At 41.8% G+C, this 14,956-nt stretch overlaps 1 protein-coding gene across 1 annotated transcript; it reads right to left on the bottom strand.

The window, feature by feature from the left end:
* Window positions 1-1,782: 1,782 nt before the first annotated feature.
* Window positions 1,783-14,177, bottom strand: LOC148048382 (intercellular adhesion molecule 3-like). The gene is made up of 7 exons (XM_087710956.1): window positions 13,960-14,177; window positions 9,122-9,382; window positions 8,042-8,359; window positions 6,629-6,907; window positions 5,641-5,922; window positions 4,719-4,961; window positions 1,783-2,825 (listed from the first exon to the last, which is right to left on the bottom strand). Exons 1-7 carry the CDS (start codon window positions 14,009-14,011, stop codon window positions 2,620-2,622), a joined length of 1,641 nt encoding a protein of 546 aa, XP_087567082.1. The 5' UTR covers window positions 14,012-14,177; the 3' UTR covers window positions 1,783-2,619.
* Window positions 14,178-14,956: the final 779 nt, after the last annotated feature.

The raw sequence follows: 14,956 nt of genomic DNA, 5'->3' as shown, positions 1-14,956 counted from the left end.
GCAGCCCCTCAAATATTGGAACATTGCTATCATATCATTCCTAGTGCTTCTTTGCTCTAGTCTACTATACCCAGTTCAGTGGTGGGTTGCTTATTCCATCCCAACCGGTTTTCTGGCTTCGTGTTGAAAGCCCAGTGGATTTGCTTAAGAAATCCTAACCGTGGCAAGACAAAAGACACCCTGTCTAATCCCTCTCTCTCTCTGTCTCAGTACTTTCATTGAAGATATTAAAACGTTAAAGCAACAAAACGCACCTCTCCCCCCCGCGCTGTCCTGCGTCGCGTTTACCTAATTTTATAAGAAAAAAATGATCTAGTACCATAGAGCTGCAGGAAATGGCTAGAGAGGTCGCCAGTGTTACTTCCTGGATTTTCTCAAGGGGGGGCACGGAGGTTGGAGGACTGCTCCAAAATGGTGGGAAAGTTTCAATTTGCTCAATTCTTTGTATTAACATCTGTATCATTTTGAATTGACTTGGAGTTTCTGCCTGCTGGTAAGTGTGCTGGGTTTTTTTCTTTTCTTTTTTAATGCATTTTAAAATAATGTAGGATTTTAAAAATGTGCAGCTGCTGTTTTTTTTATTCAAAACAATATGTGTAACACTATGATGTGCCATGGAAAAATCATTAAAAAAAAACCTGAAAGAACAAAGGTTTTTTTTTAGGGTATTTTCCTGATCAAAACTATAATTGTTTCTGCATGACACCCTTAATCACAAATAGCCAACTACACTTCATTCTAAATAGTTTTATTTCCTTTATTGTATGTGATTACTCAAGTCCAAAAACTGAGTTAATTGGATAAACTCAGCTCCACAATTTAGTAAATATACAGTTACAGGAATTTCATGTATAGTATGCTGTCTCTTAGGGTTTATTGAACATAGGAGAATAATATGAGAGGGATTTGATGTAAAATAAGCTCTTTTAATAAATTCAAAATCAACGCAGCAGACAAGACATGGGAGTGAACATAATACACACTTTAACAATATTTTTTTTTCTTTTAGCCATCAAATACTGCAGCAAGTGTGTCAGTAATAATAACAAGACAGGCATAGAATTTTCCAGCCAGGTTAATTTTACTATTTTATGGTTTTGATGTTGTATTTAATTTTATCTGTATTAGAAACGTATGAAGGCTGTGCAACATTTTGAGGTGATATAGAGTATGTAAAGGCATGAATACAGTAGAACCTCTGGTCACAACCATAATTCGTTCCATAACTTTGGTCACAAACTGATTTGGTCATGAATCAAACCTAATTTTGGAAATTTGGTGCTTACAAAAAAAATGGTGCAGAAAGGGAAATCAGCAGCGGGGAGAATGTGAATATTTTGGTGAGAAGCGTTTGTGACCAGAGGTTCTACTGTATAACAACTTCACTTAAGACTTAAGATTCACTTAAGATATAACATCTTCACTTAAGATTCACTTAAGAACTGTGGCAAGAAAGGTGGTACAATGGGCTTAGTGACCAAAGTTACAATGGCATTGAAAAAAGTGACTGATGACCATTTTTCACACTTAGTGACCATTTTCACACTTAGCGACCGTTGCAGCATCCTCATGGTCACATGATCAAAATTCAGATGTTTGGCAACAGTTAACAATTTATATTTGTAAATTGTAGTTATGTTGAAATAAAAAAAACATTACAATACTATTTTTGCGTTGTATGAAAAATTTTGTTGCTCCGTATAAAATTTTTAATCACCCCCTCCCCCCCCCCCGGTCAAAGGTGTCCCTCTTTACCAATCTGAAAATCTGGTCACCTTACATATCTTTTCTGCCCCAAATGCATTTCTTCCTGCCAAGGAGAGTCCTTCAACACAAGTGATTGCATTTGCTTTTTCTCACAAAAGAATTCTAACATCAGCGGTTCTCAGCCCTCTGTATCTTAAGGTCCATTATTCGTTCTTTCTAGGACTGGGTCCCAGCATAAGAGAAACAAAAAGGCTTCCTCTCCTCCCTCCTGAAATAAGTATTATATACCTATATGTAAAACATCCATATGTTGACATATATTCTGTGGTCATATTTGTCATTCATAGTCATTTTGAGGGCTTGAAGTTTCAACGAAACTTAGCAATGAACTAAGTGGTTAACTAATGAAAGTTAGCAATGAGCATGAGTTGCGTTACAGATACTTTTGGTTTACTTCTAAGTCCCATCTGCAGCATGTAGGCAACCAATTCAGAACTATTGTTCTACCCCTGGGCAGTGCCAATGAAAGCATCCCCAAAGAAGGCTGTCAAGTTATACCAAGTGCTTAAGAATACACTATAGAAAAATAAAATCTTCTTCCTCAAGACACTTTCTTCTCCCAGATGACCATGAAGTAGGACTTTGAGTAGGATCTCCTCAACAAAATCAAGAAGCAATGGTGCAATGCACCTTTGCGGTTGCATGCTTTCACTGAGGCTTTTACAAATGCTCTTACTCAGAAATGCCTAGATAACTCAGCCCAAGAAAATATAAATGAATCACGACTTGACGGCATGTAATTAACATCCTCTTCTTTTTGCAGCTAAGTAGAGTGATGAACACTGAACACAGCTACACTCCTGCTGGCATTGGGACAAGTGGTTCTTCAGTTTGTAATAAACACCGGTCTCCTTAGACATTTGCTTTGCCGTTCAGGAATCTTTGCTCTGCTGAGTTTTGAGCAGTTTGTGGTGGCTGTTGCTGCTTCCCTTGCTGCCACAGTCGGTATACCCCAATCTTTTGTTTATAGCTTATCCAATAAGCTATACCAGCCACAAGAGCAATAAAACCCACCACAGCAACTATATAGCCAATGATATGGCCAATGGATTGAGGAGCTGCGAAAGGGGAAAAAAAATGAATGCATTAAAATTTAGCATTGAGTAGGTCCATAGCATTACAGTTCTACTAACTAGGCAGTAATAGTAGCAGTTATTTTTCAGGCATGGTCAGGGGTGGGTTCCTGCCAGTTCTAACCTCTTCTAAAGAAGAGATTACACAAATCTACAGTGCCGTTTAGAACCAGTTCCAGCCCCCTCCCCCCGTCTGTCCGTAGTTCATCAAGAAGAAGAGCGAGAAGAGGATTTCTGGGAGTTGAAGTCCACAAGTCTTAAAGCTGTCAAGTTTGAACACCCCTGGGGTCTTTTTCTAAAGGGTTAGGGGTGCAAAGGTATTGTAACTTGACAGCTTTAAGTCATGCATGTTTCAAATGCCAGAGTTTCTGAGCCAACATTTTGGTTGCTAAGTAAGAGCATTGTTAAGTGAATTTCACCACATTTTACAAGTTGGCCACGCACACTCAGTCACATGGCCGGCAAGCCACTCCCACCCAGTCACATGGCCAGCAAGCCATTTCCACTCAGTTACATGGCCGGCAAGCCACTCCCACAAAGCAGGCCACACTTACAGAAGAGGTTCTAAAAATTTTTGAAATCCACCACTGGGCATGTAGGCAGAATTGCCTTGTGGGAAATGTAGTTCCATAACATGTGACCACATCTGTGTTCCCTGATTGGGCAGCGGGGTACTCTGCCCAGGAAAAGCGATTTATTACTGGTCACTCTCTGAATTGCCCTTTGTCTACCAGAAAGCAGTCTTGAGTCACAGCATGGGTTAGAGAAATTAATGTCTTTTTACACCACGTAATGGAACCAGATTAAAGAAGTCAGAAGTATCTTAACACTGAACTGTAAGTTTTACCATTAAGAATGCCTGATAATAAACTTGATCTGAAAGAGATTCCCACACATGGAGTTAACTGGCTGCCCAGGCGAGACCTCATTGCCCGGGACAGAACATGTACTGTTAATCAGTAGGTTTAACATTCCGAACTTTAAGATGTGTGGACTTCAACTCCCAGAATTCTCCAGTTAGAGGGATTCTCCATCCCTAGTTTCAAAGTTCTGCTGAGTCTCAATCTGTCTTGCTGTTTATTGTTTTCGGGTATGCCTTCAGGTTACTCTTGACTCCTGCCAACAGAGAAATCCCTGAAGATTTCATGGCAGGATTTTCAGAAGTGGCTTGCTGTTGCCTTCTTGCTAGGACAGAGAAAGGCTGAATGGCCCAAAGTCAAAGACTTTAAGCTTAAAGCAAGATTAGAACCCAGTCTCTAGATTTTTATCCTGGTACTTTAACCAAACTACCCCGTTTTCTGTTAGGAAAACTTAACTTGCAAAAAGTTAGTCCCTTGCTGAGATTCCTCACATTTTAAGAAATGTTCTAGGTGAAAAACTCTGAGCCGGGTTGATATCTCCGAATTCTAAAAGAGGTATCGGGAATGTTTTGCTGCATCTAAATACACACTCTCTGCAAATGGCTGCCTTCCTTAAATGTTAGCTGCCTGTTCTCCTAATCCCTAGCTGGTGGGATGGACGCAGGGGATGAGAATCAAAAGTTAATATATTTGTTTGGCGTTAGGCCAGAAAATGGTGAATCAAAGGTAAGTATTATCTGGGGGCATGAAAATCAGTTCATATCCACACATAAGGGAACCTCTTCCCTATTCATAGTAGATGCTTGCTTTTATCCATTAGAAACGTTATCAGTCTTTCTGGATTGCGTCATAGTTGGAAGTGATACCAACAGCTGGGATGAGAATTCCCATCACTTTCTTTTATTGGGTTACATTTCTAACTTAGATGTGACAAATGAACTTCAACATAGTCCTGGTGAAGCAATACAAGCCCCCAATTATGGTTATTCTAGTTCTTTAGAGCAAGAGGTGAACTGACATTCAACGTGTACGGTCACATCTCTAACATCAAAGCCATACTGGTTGGTAGCATTACAGTGATAAATGCCATCATGCTCTCTCTGGACTAGCTGTGGTTCCCCAATGTTATAAGGTCGCCCATCTTTCCAGCATTGAACAGTTGGTGTGGGGTTTCCCAGGGCCGAACAAGTAAATGATGTTGTACTTCCTTCCTTCCAAGTCAGGGCATGGGGACATTTGGAATCATCCATTTGGGGACGATCTAGAATGGAGAAGACAATGTGGTTGATTTCACTAGTAATAATACTCAGCGTGATGCAGAGGTGGGTTCCTACCAGTTCGCACCTATTCGTTAGAACCGGTTCGTCAAATCTACCGAACCAGCAGTTAGAAGAGGTTCCACCAGTGGACCCGGAAAGCAGGCCACAGCTACAGAAGAGGTTCCAAAAATTTTTGAAACCCATCACTGACACACACACACACACACACACACAGACAGACAGACAGACAGACTGACACAGAGAGAGAGAGAAAGAGAAAGAAAGAAAAAGAAAGAAAAATAAAGAAAGAAAGAAAGAAAAAAGAAAGAAAAAAGAAAGAAAAAGAGTGAGAGAGAGAGATGAAAGAAAAAAAAGAAAAAAGGGTTGGAGACAAAAGGAGAGAGAGAGAGAGAGAGAGAGAGAGAGAGAGAGAGAGAGAGAGAGAGAGAGAGAGAAAACACATGGTCGACAAGCCACTCCCACCCGGTCACATGGCCGGCAAGCCACTCCCACAAAGGAGGCCACACCCACAGAGTAGGTTCCAAACTTTTTGGAAACCCACCACTGGTGTGATGCATCTTCTTTTGTTCTGCAAAGCTGCTGCACATTTGGTAAGCCTTTCAGAGTTCTAAATCTCTAAGAATAAAATATAACATGTGTTTTTTTTTCCCCGCTACTCACAGAAAACGGTGAGATTTTGAGATATATTTCTTTTCTTGGTGTGCCCATCAACGATCAGGATTACTTGGCAGATGAATTCCCTCTCGTTATCCTCTTGCTGAGCGATCACTGCGTGCTGCAGGAAACGTTCATCTACTTTGCCAGTTGATAAGGTTTTGGCAGCATCTGTGATCTGCATCTTAAAACCAGGGGAAGCACTGCCACCAGCACTGCACGTAATGTTCACTGTTTGATTGACGACAGCTTCTAAACTGCCAATCTGCAACATGAGATTTGGTAAAGCTGTGAGGGAACAGAGCAGAGCGGTGATTATGCATCTAGATGGACTACCTCCGGTGACCTAACCTAATTCTAAGAAATTTTCATCAAGGCCCTCCGAATCTTTTTTCTTTCATGAATGAATGTGTCCCAAGATAATGTTCCAGAATCTACTCTGGGTCAGTCACCAGGACAAGAAATTTAATCTTCTGAGCTTTTGGACAAGTGCTGGATCCCCATCCTCAGTGGAACCTCTCTCCAGCAGTGTGTGTTTTTGGAGTGTATGATCTTGGAAGTTGTGTTCTAGTGTTTCCAAAAACCAGTAGAATGCAGCTTCCGAGTTCTGCAAGTGGGCATCACACACTGCCCGGAGGCTACCATATGAAGACAAATTATGCGTTGTAAAGATCACTTGGATCAGATTTCCCAAACCCTGGCATTCTATTCCATGCTTCATTCTCTCCAATGATTTACATTAGATCCAAGCTCTGTGTATACTTAATTTGAGTAGGAATATGGTTCACCCTTTAATAGTTGTTCTTCGGTCTCAATGAAAATACAACTAGGAAGAATTTCTTCAATTCTATTTGTTTCAAAGAGCTTCAGCTACTTAAACGATCTGATTTTTTTAACTGAAGTTTTCTTTTTCAAAATAAGTCATAACTAATAATAGATGGAATAAAACTTTTCTAATTCTCTCTGTGTTAATAATTACAGATATGAGACTCACCAAAGACATTCACCATCTTTGTCACATTTTTGGTCACTGGCCCCAGAGAGACCATGCAGAATAACTCATGCTCTCCAACTGAGGAAGAGGCTATCACAGCCTGGGCACTTGCCAAGTCCCCCATCACAGTGGTGTTGAAGGTCAGAGGTTTCCCTGCAAACCACAGACGAAACCTGGCCTCTTTGGCTGGGGAAACCTCAGGTGCATCACACGTCACTTTCATCGGGGTCCCAGCTTCTAAGAACAGGCCAGCGTGGAGCAGGGGAGTCTTTGCAAAATCTGCCAACGAAGAAAGAGAAATCATGTCAGTTATTGCAAAAGAAATCACAGCCACAATAGTACCTTCTCCTTAGCCTCTCAGGGGGTGAGTGCTGTTGGGGCAACTGTAGCAGAGATGGTATGCTGCCGGTACGCACCCGTTCGCGCGAACTGGTAGTGGCGGTGGTGCAAGGCTCCGCCCACCCACCCTGATATCATCACGGACCTTCTGTTTAGTTTTATTTTATTTTAGTTAAGTTTTATTTCATTTGTATGCCGCCCTTTTCCCTAAGGGGACTCAGGGCGGCTCACAACTCAAGGGAAGGGGGGATACAGACAGTTTAAAAACAACACGAACAATACATGGTTAAAAAGCACAACAATCATACCATTCGAGATAGGGGCAACAGCTCTTTAGCCCCAGGCCTGTCGGAACAGCCAGGTCTTAAGGGCTATGCGGAAGGCCTGGAGGGTGGTGAGGGTACGAATCTCCACAGGGAGTTCGTTCCAGAGGATCGGAGCAGCCACAGAGAAGGCTCTCCTCCGAGTAGTCACCAGTCGACACTGGGGGGCAGATGGAATTCGGAGGAGGCCTAGTCTGTGGGATCTAATTGGTCTAGTGGAGGTAATTGGCAGTAGGCGGTCTCTCAAGTACCCAGGTCCAATACCATGAAGGGCTTTATAAGTGACGACTAGCACCTTGAAGCGTATCCGGAGACCAATAGGCAGCCAGTGCAGCTCGCGGAGGATAGGTGTTACGTGGGTGAACCGAGGTGCACCCACAATCACTCGCGCGGCTGCATTCTGGACAAGCTGAAGTCGCCGAATACTCTTCAAGGGCTGCCCCATGTAGAGCACATTGCAGTAGTCCATTCTGGAGGTCACAAGGGTGCGAGTGACTGTTGTGAGAGCCTCCCGGTTCAGGTAGGGACGCAACTGGCGCACCAGGCGAACCTGGGCAAATGTGCGCACGCTTGCTACCGCTACCGAACCGGTAGTGAAGCAAATAGGATACCATTATTGAACTGTAGGGGGCATCACATCTATGCAAACAGTGGAATAGGTGGACCAATCCCTCCTGTGGAGAATTAGCATTGTCTAGCCACAGGGCGTAGTATGTCTAAATCAGAACTGGAGCAATGGATGGGATCTCACCAAAAGTCCATAATGATATGCCCTGGGAGGTGTTTTTCAGGAGTGGACCTCTTGGTCTCAGATCCAGGGATGTTTGGCAGGTGATTGTCTTGTTGTAGTCATCTTTCTGAGCTGTTATGGTATGGTTGACCTCAACAGCATCAGCTCGAGTTTGAGTGTAATTCTCAAAGGTTTTTATCAGAAGTTGCTCTTCTCCTTTCAGCAAGGTCACGGTGAGGTTCCGGATGGGGGCTACACCCAAAACTTGGCATGTCAATCCATACAGCTTGTCCACTTCCATTTTTGGTACTGGAAGCAGTGCAATACTCGCTGGAGATTCTGAAATGAAATAAAATGTTCCAAATCAGTTTTGTTTGATTAGCATATGCTGGAAGTATAAACAAGCAATAATATGACTCTTTTGTTATTTATTCTATGGCAATAACATTCTCTATACCTAAGTACATATTTTCCAGCTTGGAAAATACGTGTATTTTTAGATTTTTATATACCTATAACGGGCAGTGGATGGGATGCCTTAGCTTTACCAAAAGAAATATCTTGTCTCTTGTCATCTGAAAGATCTATTTCTATTTGTTTCCCCTAGTTAGATAATTATTTCCATCTTTTGCCTTAGCTACGTGCCTGCTTTCTTGCTAGACATTAATGTAGGTATTCCTCACCAAAATATTTCTACAATCTCATAATCACAGTTCCAGTTTTTCTGTAGGAGGGTGGAAGGAATTTGCATCAGGGGAAGGATTGATATTGCGTTTCTTTCTTTGTTTATTTATATTTCTCCTACCTACATAGCAATTTGAAAGCATACAAATGAGGTTAGAACTGGCAGGAACCCACCCCTGGTTTCTCCTGAATCTGAGCTGGGTTCTGAAAGGATGGGAGCATCCTATTCCCACACAAAAATCAAAGAGCTATAGCTATAGCCTGTGTAAGTTTGAGATGTGTGGACTTCACATCCTAGAATTCTTACTAAAGACCATATTGGTTGGAGAATTCTGGAGGTTGAAGCCCAACCATCTTAAAATTCTCCAGTTTGGGTAACACTAGAACATAATTGACACCATCCAGCAAGTGACTTACTATAAATAATGATGTTTGCCTTTGGAGATTTCTTCTGTTCAGTCTTACATTCAGCAAAGCACAAAGTGCCGGCTGCCCAGAAGTTCACATTGCTGAGACGAAAGGCTTTCCAATTGGAACCATTTCCAATGATAACCTTTGTATAGGCAGACTCAATGCCAATATGTCCACAGGTACTGCTGCAGTTCAGGTCAAGAGAGCCTCCAAATTCCACCACAGGATTTGGGGGCCAAATTTCCACATAATCTTCCTCTGCAGTTCCTGAAATCAAAATAGAGATAGCTGATGCAAAAATGAATGGAAATAGGTGAGTAGAGGAAAAGTTAGAAATTAATACTGAATAATAGGAAACCCAACGCGTGTCTAGTTCAGACACGGACCTTCAATCGGGTCAAACTTGCAAACTTAACATCCTTATTTGGAAAATGAATTCAGACTGCTGTTTATATACTACTCCAATTGCATCTGATTCTGGATTGCTTACAGACTCCCAAGCAACAGTAAAATTAAAAACCCAACTGTGCATGACTTACTGAAGCTCTGAGGCAGTGGTGGGTTTCAAAATTTTTTAGAACCTCTTCTGTAGGTGTGGCCTGCTTTGTGGGAGTGGCTTGCCAGCCATGTGACTGGGTGGGAGTGGTTTGCCGGCCATGTGACTGGGTGGGAGTGGTTTGCCGGCCATGTGACTGGGTGGGCGTGGCCAACTCGTAAAATGTGGTGGTTGCTTAGCAACCAAAATGTTGGCTCAGAAACTCTGGCATTTGAAACATGCATGTCTTAAAGCTGTCAAGTTACAAGACCCTCGCCCCCCTAGCCCTTTAGAAAAAAACCCCCAGGGGAGTTCAAAGTTGACAGCTTTAAGACTTGTGGACTTCAACTCCCAGAATTCCTCCTCTCGCTCTTCATCTTGATGATGTGGAGACGGGTGGGGGGAGGGAGCTGGAATCGGTTCTAAATGGCACTGTAGATTTGTGGAATCTCTTCTATAGAAGAGCTTAGAACTGGCAGGAACCCACCCCTGCTCTGAGGAATATCGCTGGCCCATGTATGCAATCAACATCAGTGAAAGAAGAAACACATATCGGAGACGCAAAAACGTGCTGAAACAACTGGATCTTAATAGCTCTACAGAAAGACAACGGAGTTGTGGCCCATCTGAGATCAGGCTAGGGAGGTTGTTGAATTCAGGCAGTGTCTGAGACAGCCAGTGGTGGGATTCAAATAATTTAACAACCAACAATAATGACCATCTGGGTAGGTGGGGCTTGGTGGTCATGTGACTGGGTGGGCGTGGCCAACTCAAGGTCACTTAGGTTGATGGATGCTTCGCCTTAGCTGCTACAATGTCATAAGGGTTAACCGGAGAGGCAGTTTCTGTAAGCAGGTCAATAAAGATTAGGCTAGAAACAACACCAGAATGTTTCCTTCCTGCCTTCCTTACAGGATTAGCCCTGGAAAATGGGAAAAAGCAAAAGGAGATTTCTTCCAACAACCGGTTCTCTGAATAGCAATAGCAGTTAGACTTATATACCGCTTCATAGGGCTTTCAGTCCTCTCTAAGCAGTTTACAGAGTCAGCATATTGCCCCCAACAACAATCCGGGTCCTCATTTTACCCACCTCGGAAGGATGGAAGGCTGAGTCAACCCTGAGCCGGTAAGATTTGAACAGCCGCACTGCAGAACTGCAGTCAGCTGAAGTACTTAGAAAGTTACCAACCGGTTCTCCCGAATAGGTGCGAACTGGCTGAATCCCACCACTGGAGACAGCCCAAACTTGTGATCCCTGCAGAGGTCATTTCTTAAGGGTAGAGACCCAGAGGGAGCTTTTCTGTCCAGATCTAAAAGGACGAGCAGGGAGAAGGCACACAGATATTCAGATGGTGACAAATGGAAGCTTTGAAGGTGACAGCCCGTCCTTTGAGTTACAGTAGGAAGCTTTCAAAGTTAATAGCAATAGCAATAGCAGTTAGACTTATATACCGCCTCAGAGGGCTTTCAGCACTCTCTAAGCGGTTTACAGAGTCAGCATATCGCCCCCAACAACAATCCGGGTCCTCATTTTACCCACCTTGGAAGGATGGAAGGCTGAGTCAACCCTGAGCCAGTGAGATTTGAACAGCCAAACTGCAGAACTGCAGTCAGCTGAAGTAGCCTGCAGTGCTGCATTTAACCACTGCGCCACCTTGGCCCTCAGCCAAAGGTGCTCAGTCCAGTCCCTTTGGGTGTGGCCTCCGTTGTGGGAGTGGATTGCCACCCATGTGACCAGATATGAAGATGCCAACGACACTTGTCAGAACCACCTTAAATTACCTCACACACAGCACTGGCATGCATAAGAATAGGATGTAAATTTGTTTTTTAAAAGGCATCTTTGGTTTGCGTTAAAACAACTTCAACACACGCAATGTTCTGATTGCACCACAAACGCAGAAGTCATCCTTCCCTTTCACAGAGGCACTGAGTTTTATAAATAGGAGCATGATAGTGTAGAATAATCATATCCAAGGACCAGTGGTGGGTTTCAAAATTTTTTGAAACTTCTTCTGTAGGTGTGGCCTGCTTTCTGGGTCCACTGGAAATCAAAGCATGGCAATGGGAAAGGACCTCTCTTAGAACTGGTTTTTTAGTCAGATGCACTAACTATTACATCAAACTGGTGCTCTAAATAGCTTATCAGGGGATTTTGCTATTTATTTCAGCATAAACGGATGACATCCTTCTCCTGAATATCTTCCAACGTACAAAACAATGAGAATTATCATTACAAAGTAATCCTTTGAAATCTGATCCCAAGTATTAATCCAATGCCATGGATTTCCCCAGCCTTTCGGTTCTATATGGCCTATAGACTTTCAGTGGAGAAAATTTTTACTTTGGCCTAGGTAGTTCTGGAGCAGAAGTTTGAGGAAGTGATTGTTCAGCTGCCCCTCGATTTCCAACATTTGCAGAAATAAAAAGAAAGTCAATATGGCCAACTGAACTTTGTCACGAAGCTGTCTCCAGTGTTTTCACTTTCACTTCTTGCCCAGTTGGGCTTGGTCGGTGTTTTGATAGCCTTAAAGCAGACACGAAAGTACAGAGCATATTACAGTGGGAGGAGTTTTAGTTTTTGTTCTCTTGCTTTCTGAAGATCAAACAAATGTTAAGAAAAAAGGTAATAAGAATACAGATGATTACAATCAACAATACGGGAAAATGAATGGATCAATATTCCATAGATATTTCTTACAAGAAAATTTCTCCCAGTCTGCTTCAATCTGATATTTCCAGTCAATCCCTTCACAAAACATGTCACTTTCTCACTTTTTCCGAAACGGAGACAGCTTCAAAAAAAGCACGGAAGGATTACAAATGCTTAAAAAATGATAATCTGAACACAGCCCCATGGTTAGAACAAATCGTGGGAGACCAAATCTTGTTTAAAATTTTCTCCTAGGTAAAATACCGGAGAAGTTTAAGAAAGATACACTTTATCTAATTATACATGTACTAACTGCATGCATAACGTATGCACAATATTGGAAAAAAGAAAATACACCATCAGAGCTAGATATAATCAGAAAAGTGTTGGCCTGTGCAGAAGCAGATAGGCTCTCTCTTGAACTTAAAAATAAAGGGGAATCAGAATATTTTGAAGTCTGGAATAGATTTTATGACTGGTATAAGACAAGGTGACAAGACTGGAACAAACTGTGTATATTGTGATTGGACAGAAGGATAGAAAATGTATTAAGTAAGCTAATTGTTAATGGTTGAGACTAGCTGTATATAATGTGAATATACGGTCACTTCGTCTTCACGGTACTGCATTGTTTTAAATGTAAAAATAATAAAAATATATTCAAAAAAATGGAGAAAAGAATAAGATGGCAATTCCTTGATAGAAAGAAAGGTAGAAGGCATAACTATATGTTTTCTTCTCTTGCCATTGCTCTTTTTTCCCTTACATTCTACTTTTTCTTGTTTTAATGATTTATTAATATACTGTATCTATCTATCTATCTATCTATCTATCTATCTATCTATCTATGTATCATCTATCTATCAAAATTATAGGGGGTGAGAGGGAGAGAAGGCGGGAGATTTGAGTCTGCTCTCATACACGTTAAACTATAGAGCTACACTTAGGGAAGGGAGATAGTGAAAGAGAAATACATGCTTTTTTCCTTATTTTTTCTAATTTTTTCTAAGCTCCACCTAGGTGAAACAGATATCAATTGCTTTTACCTTTTAATGCTCTTCTAAATACTGATATGTACAAGTGCTTTACAAATCAAAAAGTCAGATAGGAAGAGTCCGAAGATGCCTGTTATAAGGTTTTTCTGCTCTATCGCATCTCTGATCAAATTAACTTATCAAAAATTGCTGCCCTGGATCGCCACCTGCCAGACTTCATATTCAAATCATAGTCTAGGGTTAGTCTGACATGGCAGCAAATCTGGTCATTGTTTGCTGTTGTATATAAAAAAAAGGCTCAAGCCACTTCCAAGGAATCTCCAGTATGGACATTAATCTCATTCCCACTTCCCCCTAAAATTAAGTTTTATCAGGCTCCTTCCGAACACTTGTCTCATTTTCGTGCTTTGTCCCATGATATCCAAGAGAATGACAGTTTTCGGAATGGAAAAAAAAAAGTGCCTTTTGAACCCCTCTGACTGCCACTAATGCTGGGGATTCAAGCCATGTTCCTTCAACAACGCCCTCTGTCCCCATCCCCGGGGTGCAGAAATCCAGGAGGTAAGCGTGATTTGTTGTGAGATGGGGAGAATCAATAGATCTGATTAATCTCAGAGAGGCAGCAAACCAGTGGGAGAAACATGGAGGTTTCCTTTCTTACCTTGAGTAACAGCCCAGGCTCCTACAGCAAAAAAGAAGATAAATTTCTGCATGTTGCACTCTTGGCTGTGGTCTGGATCGATTCCTGCCCCTGAGAGTGGCAGGCCAAAATCTGGATCAGTCCAAATAGAAGGAGAAAACAAGGAACAGAGGCAGACTGAGCTCGTACGGTCAACGCTGCAAGTAACTTCTGAAAGCACATTTATCGACTACGTCTACGTTACGCAGCTCCAGGAAATCATTGTTTCCTCCCCATTAAGGCTCACAGAGCATGTTCTTCCGGTCCTGGCAGCCTTAGGTTTCCCACCCAAGAAATCACATTTTTTCCTGATCACTGAAATCTAATTGATTCTTTCAATAACCTTTCTTGGACAGCCATTCTCTACCTTTCACTTCCAGCCTCCATATTATTCCTATCATTTTGTATGTCAAGTGATGATAGCTTTTTTTTCTTCTTCTTAGCATTACCTCTAAAAATACCCGTACTTTTCCATTTTGATATGTAAATACTGACGTCTAATACTAATTCAAAAGCTGACGAATTTCCTTTGGGTGGTTCTCGATGCTTCACTTTTTCCCACATTAACCATCTCCATTTTATAATTTAAGAAAAAGAATTTTTCAATTTTTGGGGTGCACTGAGTGAGTGTGCTAGTGTGTGTTTGTGTGTGTGTGCATATAATATATTTTTATATTCCCTAAATAGATCAAATATGATGTCTTAAAACACCTGCTTTATATTTTAAATTAATGTGCATGAAAGAAGTTTAATACAAGAAAGCACTCCCTGTTTCAATTTGCCCCCAGTATTTTATTCCTGAAGAGTATAGTAATTGGATGCTTCTCACACACACACATACATGAGGGTTTCCATCCTAATGAGTCAGGGGCCCAAAGCTATCATCAAATGCATTTAGATCTATATGATCTCATGGAGTGGTTGTGGTAAGGGATGAGAAATCCAGTTTGAACAAGCCAGAGCAATTGGATGTAGCTCA

The sequence above is a fragment of the Thamnophis sirtalis genome, unplaced genomic scaffold (assembly GCF_051295495.1).
Source record: "Thamnophis sirtalis isolate CommonGarterSnake01/CBP01778 unplaced genomic scaffold, rThaSir2_p1.2 scaffold_3, whole genome shotgun sequence".
Classification (NCBI taxonomy): domain Eukaryota; kingdom Metazoa; phylum Chordata; class Lepidosauria; order Squamata; family Natricidae; genus Thamnophis; species Thamnophis sirtalis.
This window is presented reverse-complemented; position numbering and strand designations above follow the sequence as displayed.

Coding starts and splice junctions, on each gene's coding strand:
- LOC148048382 (XM_087710956.1), bottom strand. CDS start 14,011: ATGCAGAAATTTATCTTCTTTTTTGCTGTAGGAGCCTGGGCTGTTACT. Junction 4,962..5,640: donor TCAAAATCTCACCGTTTTCT/GTGAGTAGCGGG, acceptor TCTCCATTCTAG/ATCGTCCCCAAATGGATGAT. Junction 2,826..4,718: donor TGTGACCGTACACGTTGAAT/GTCAGTTCACCT, acceptor CCCCTTTCGCAG/CTCCTCAATCCATTGGCCAT.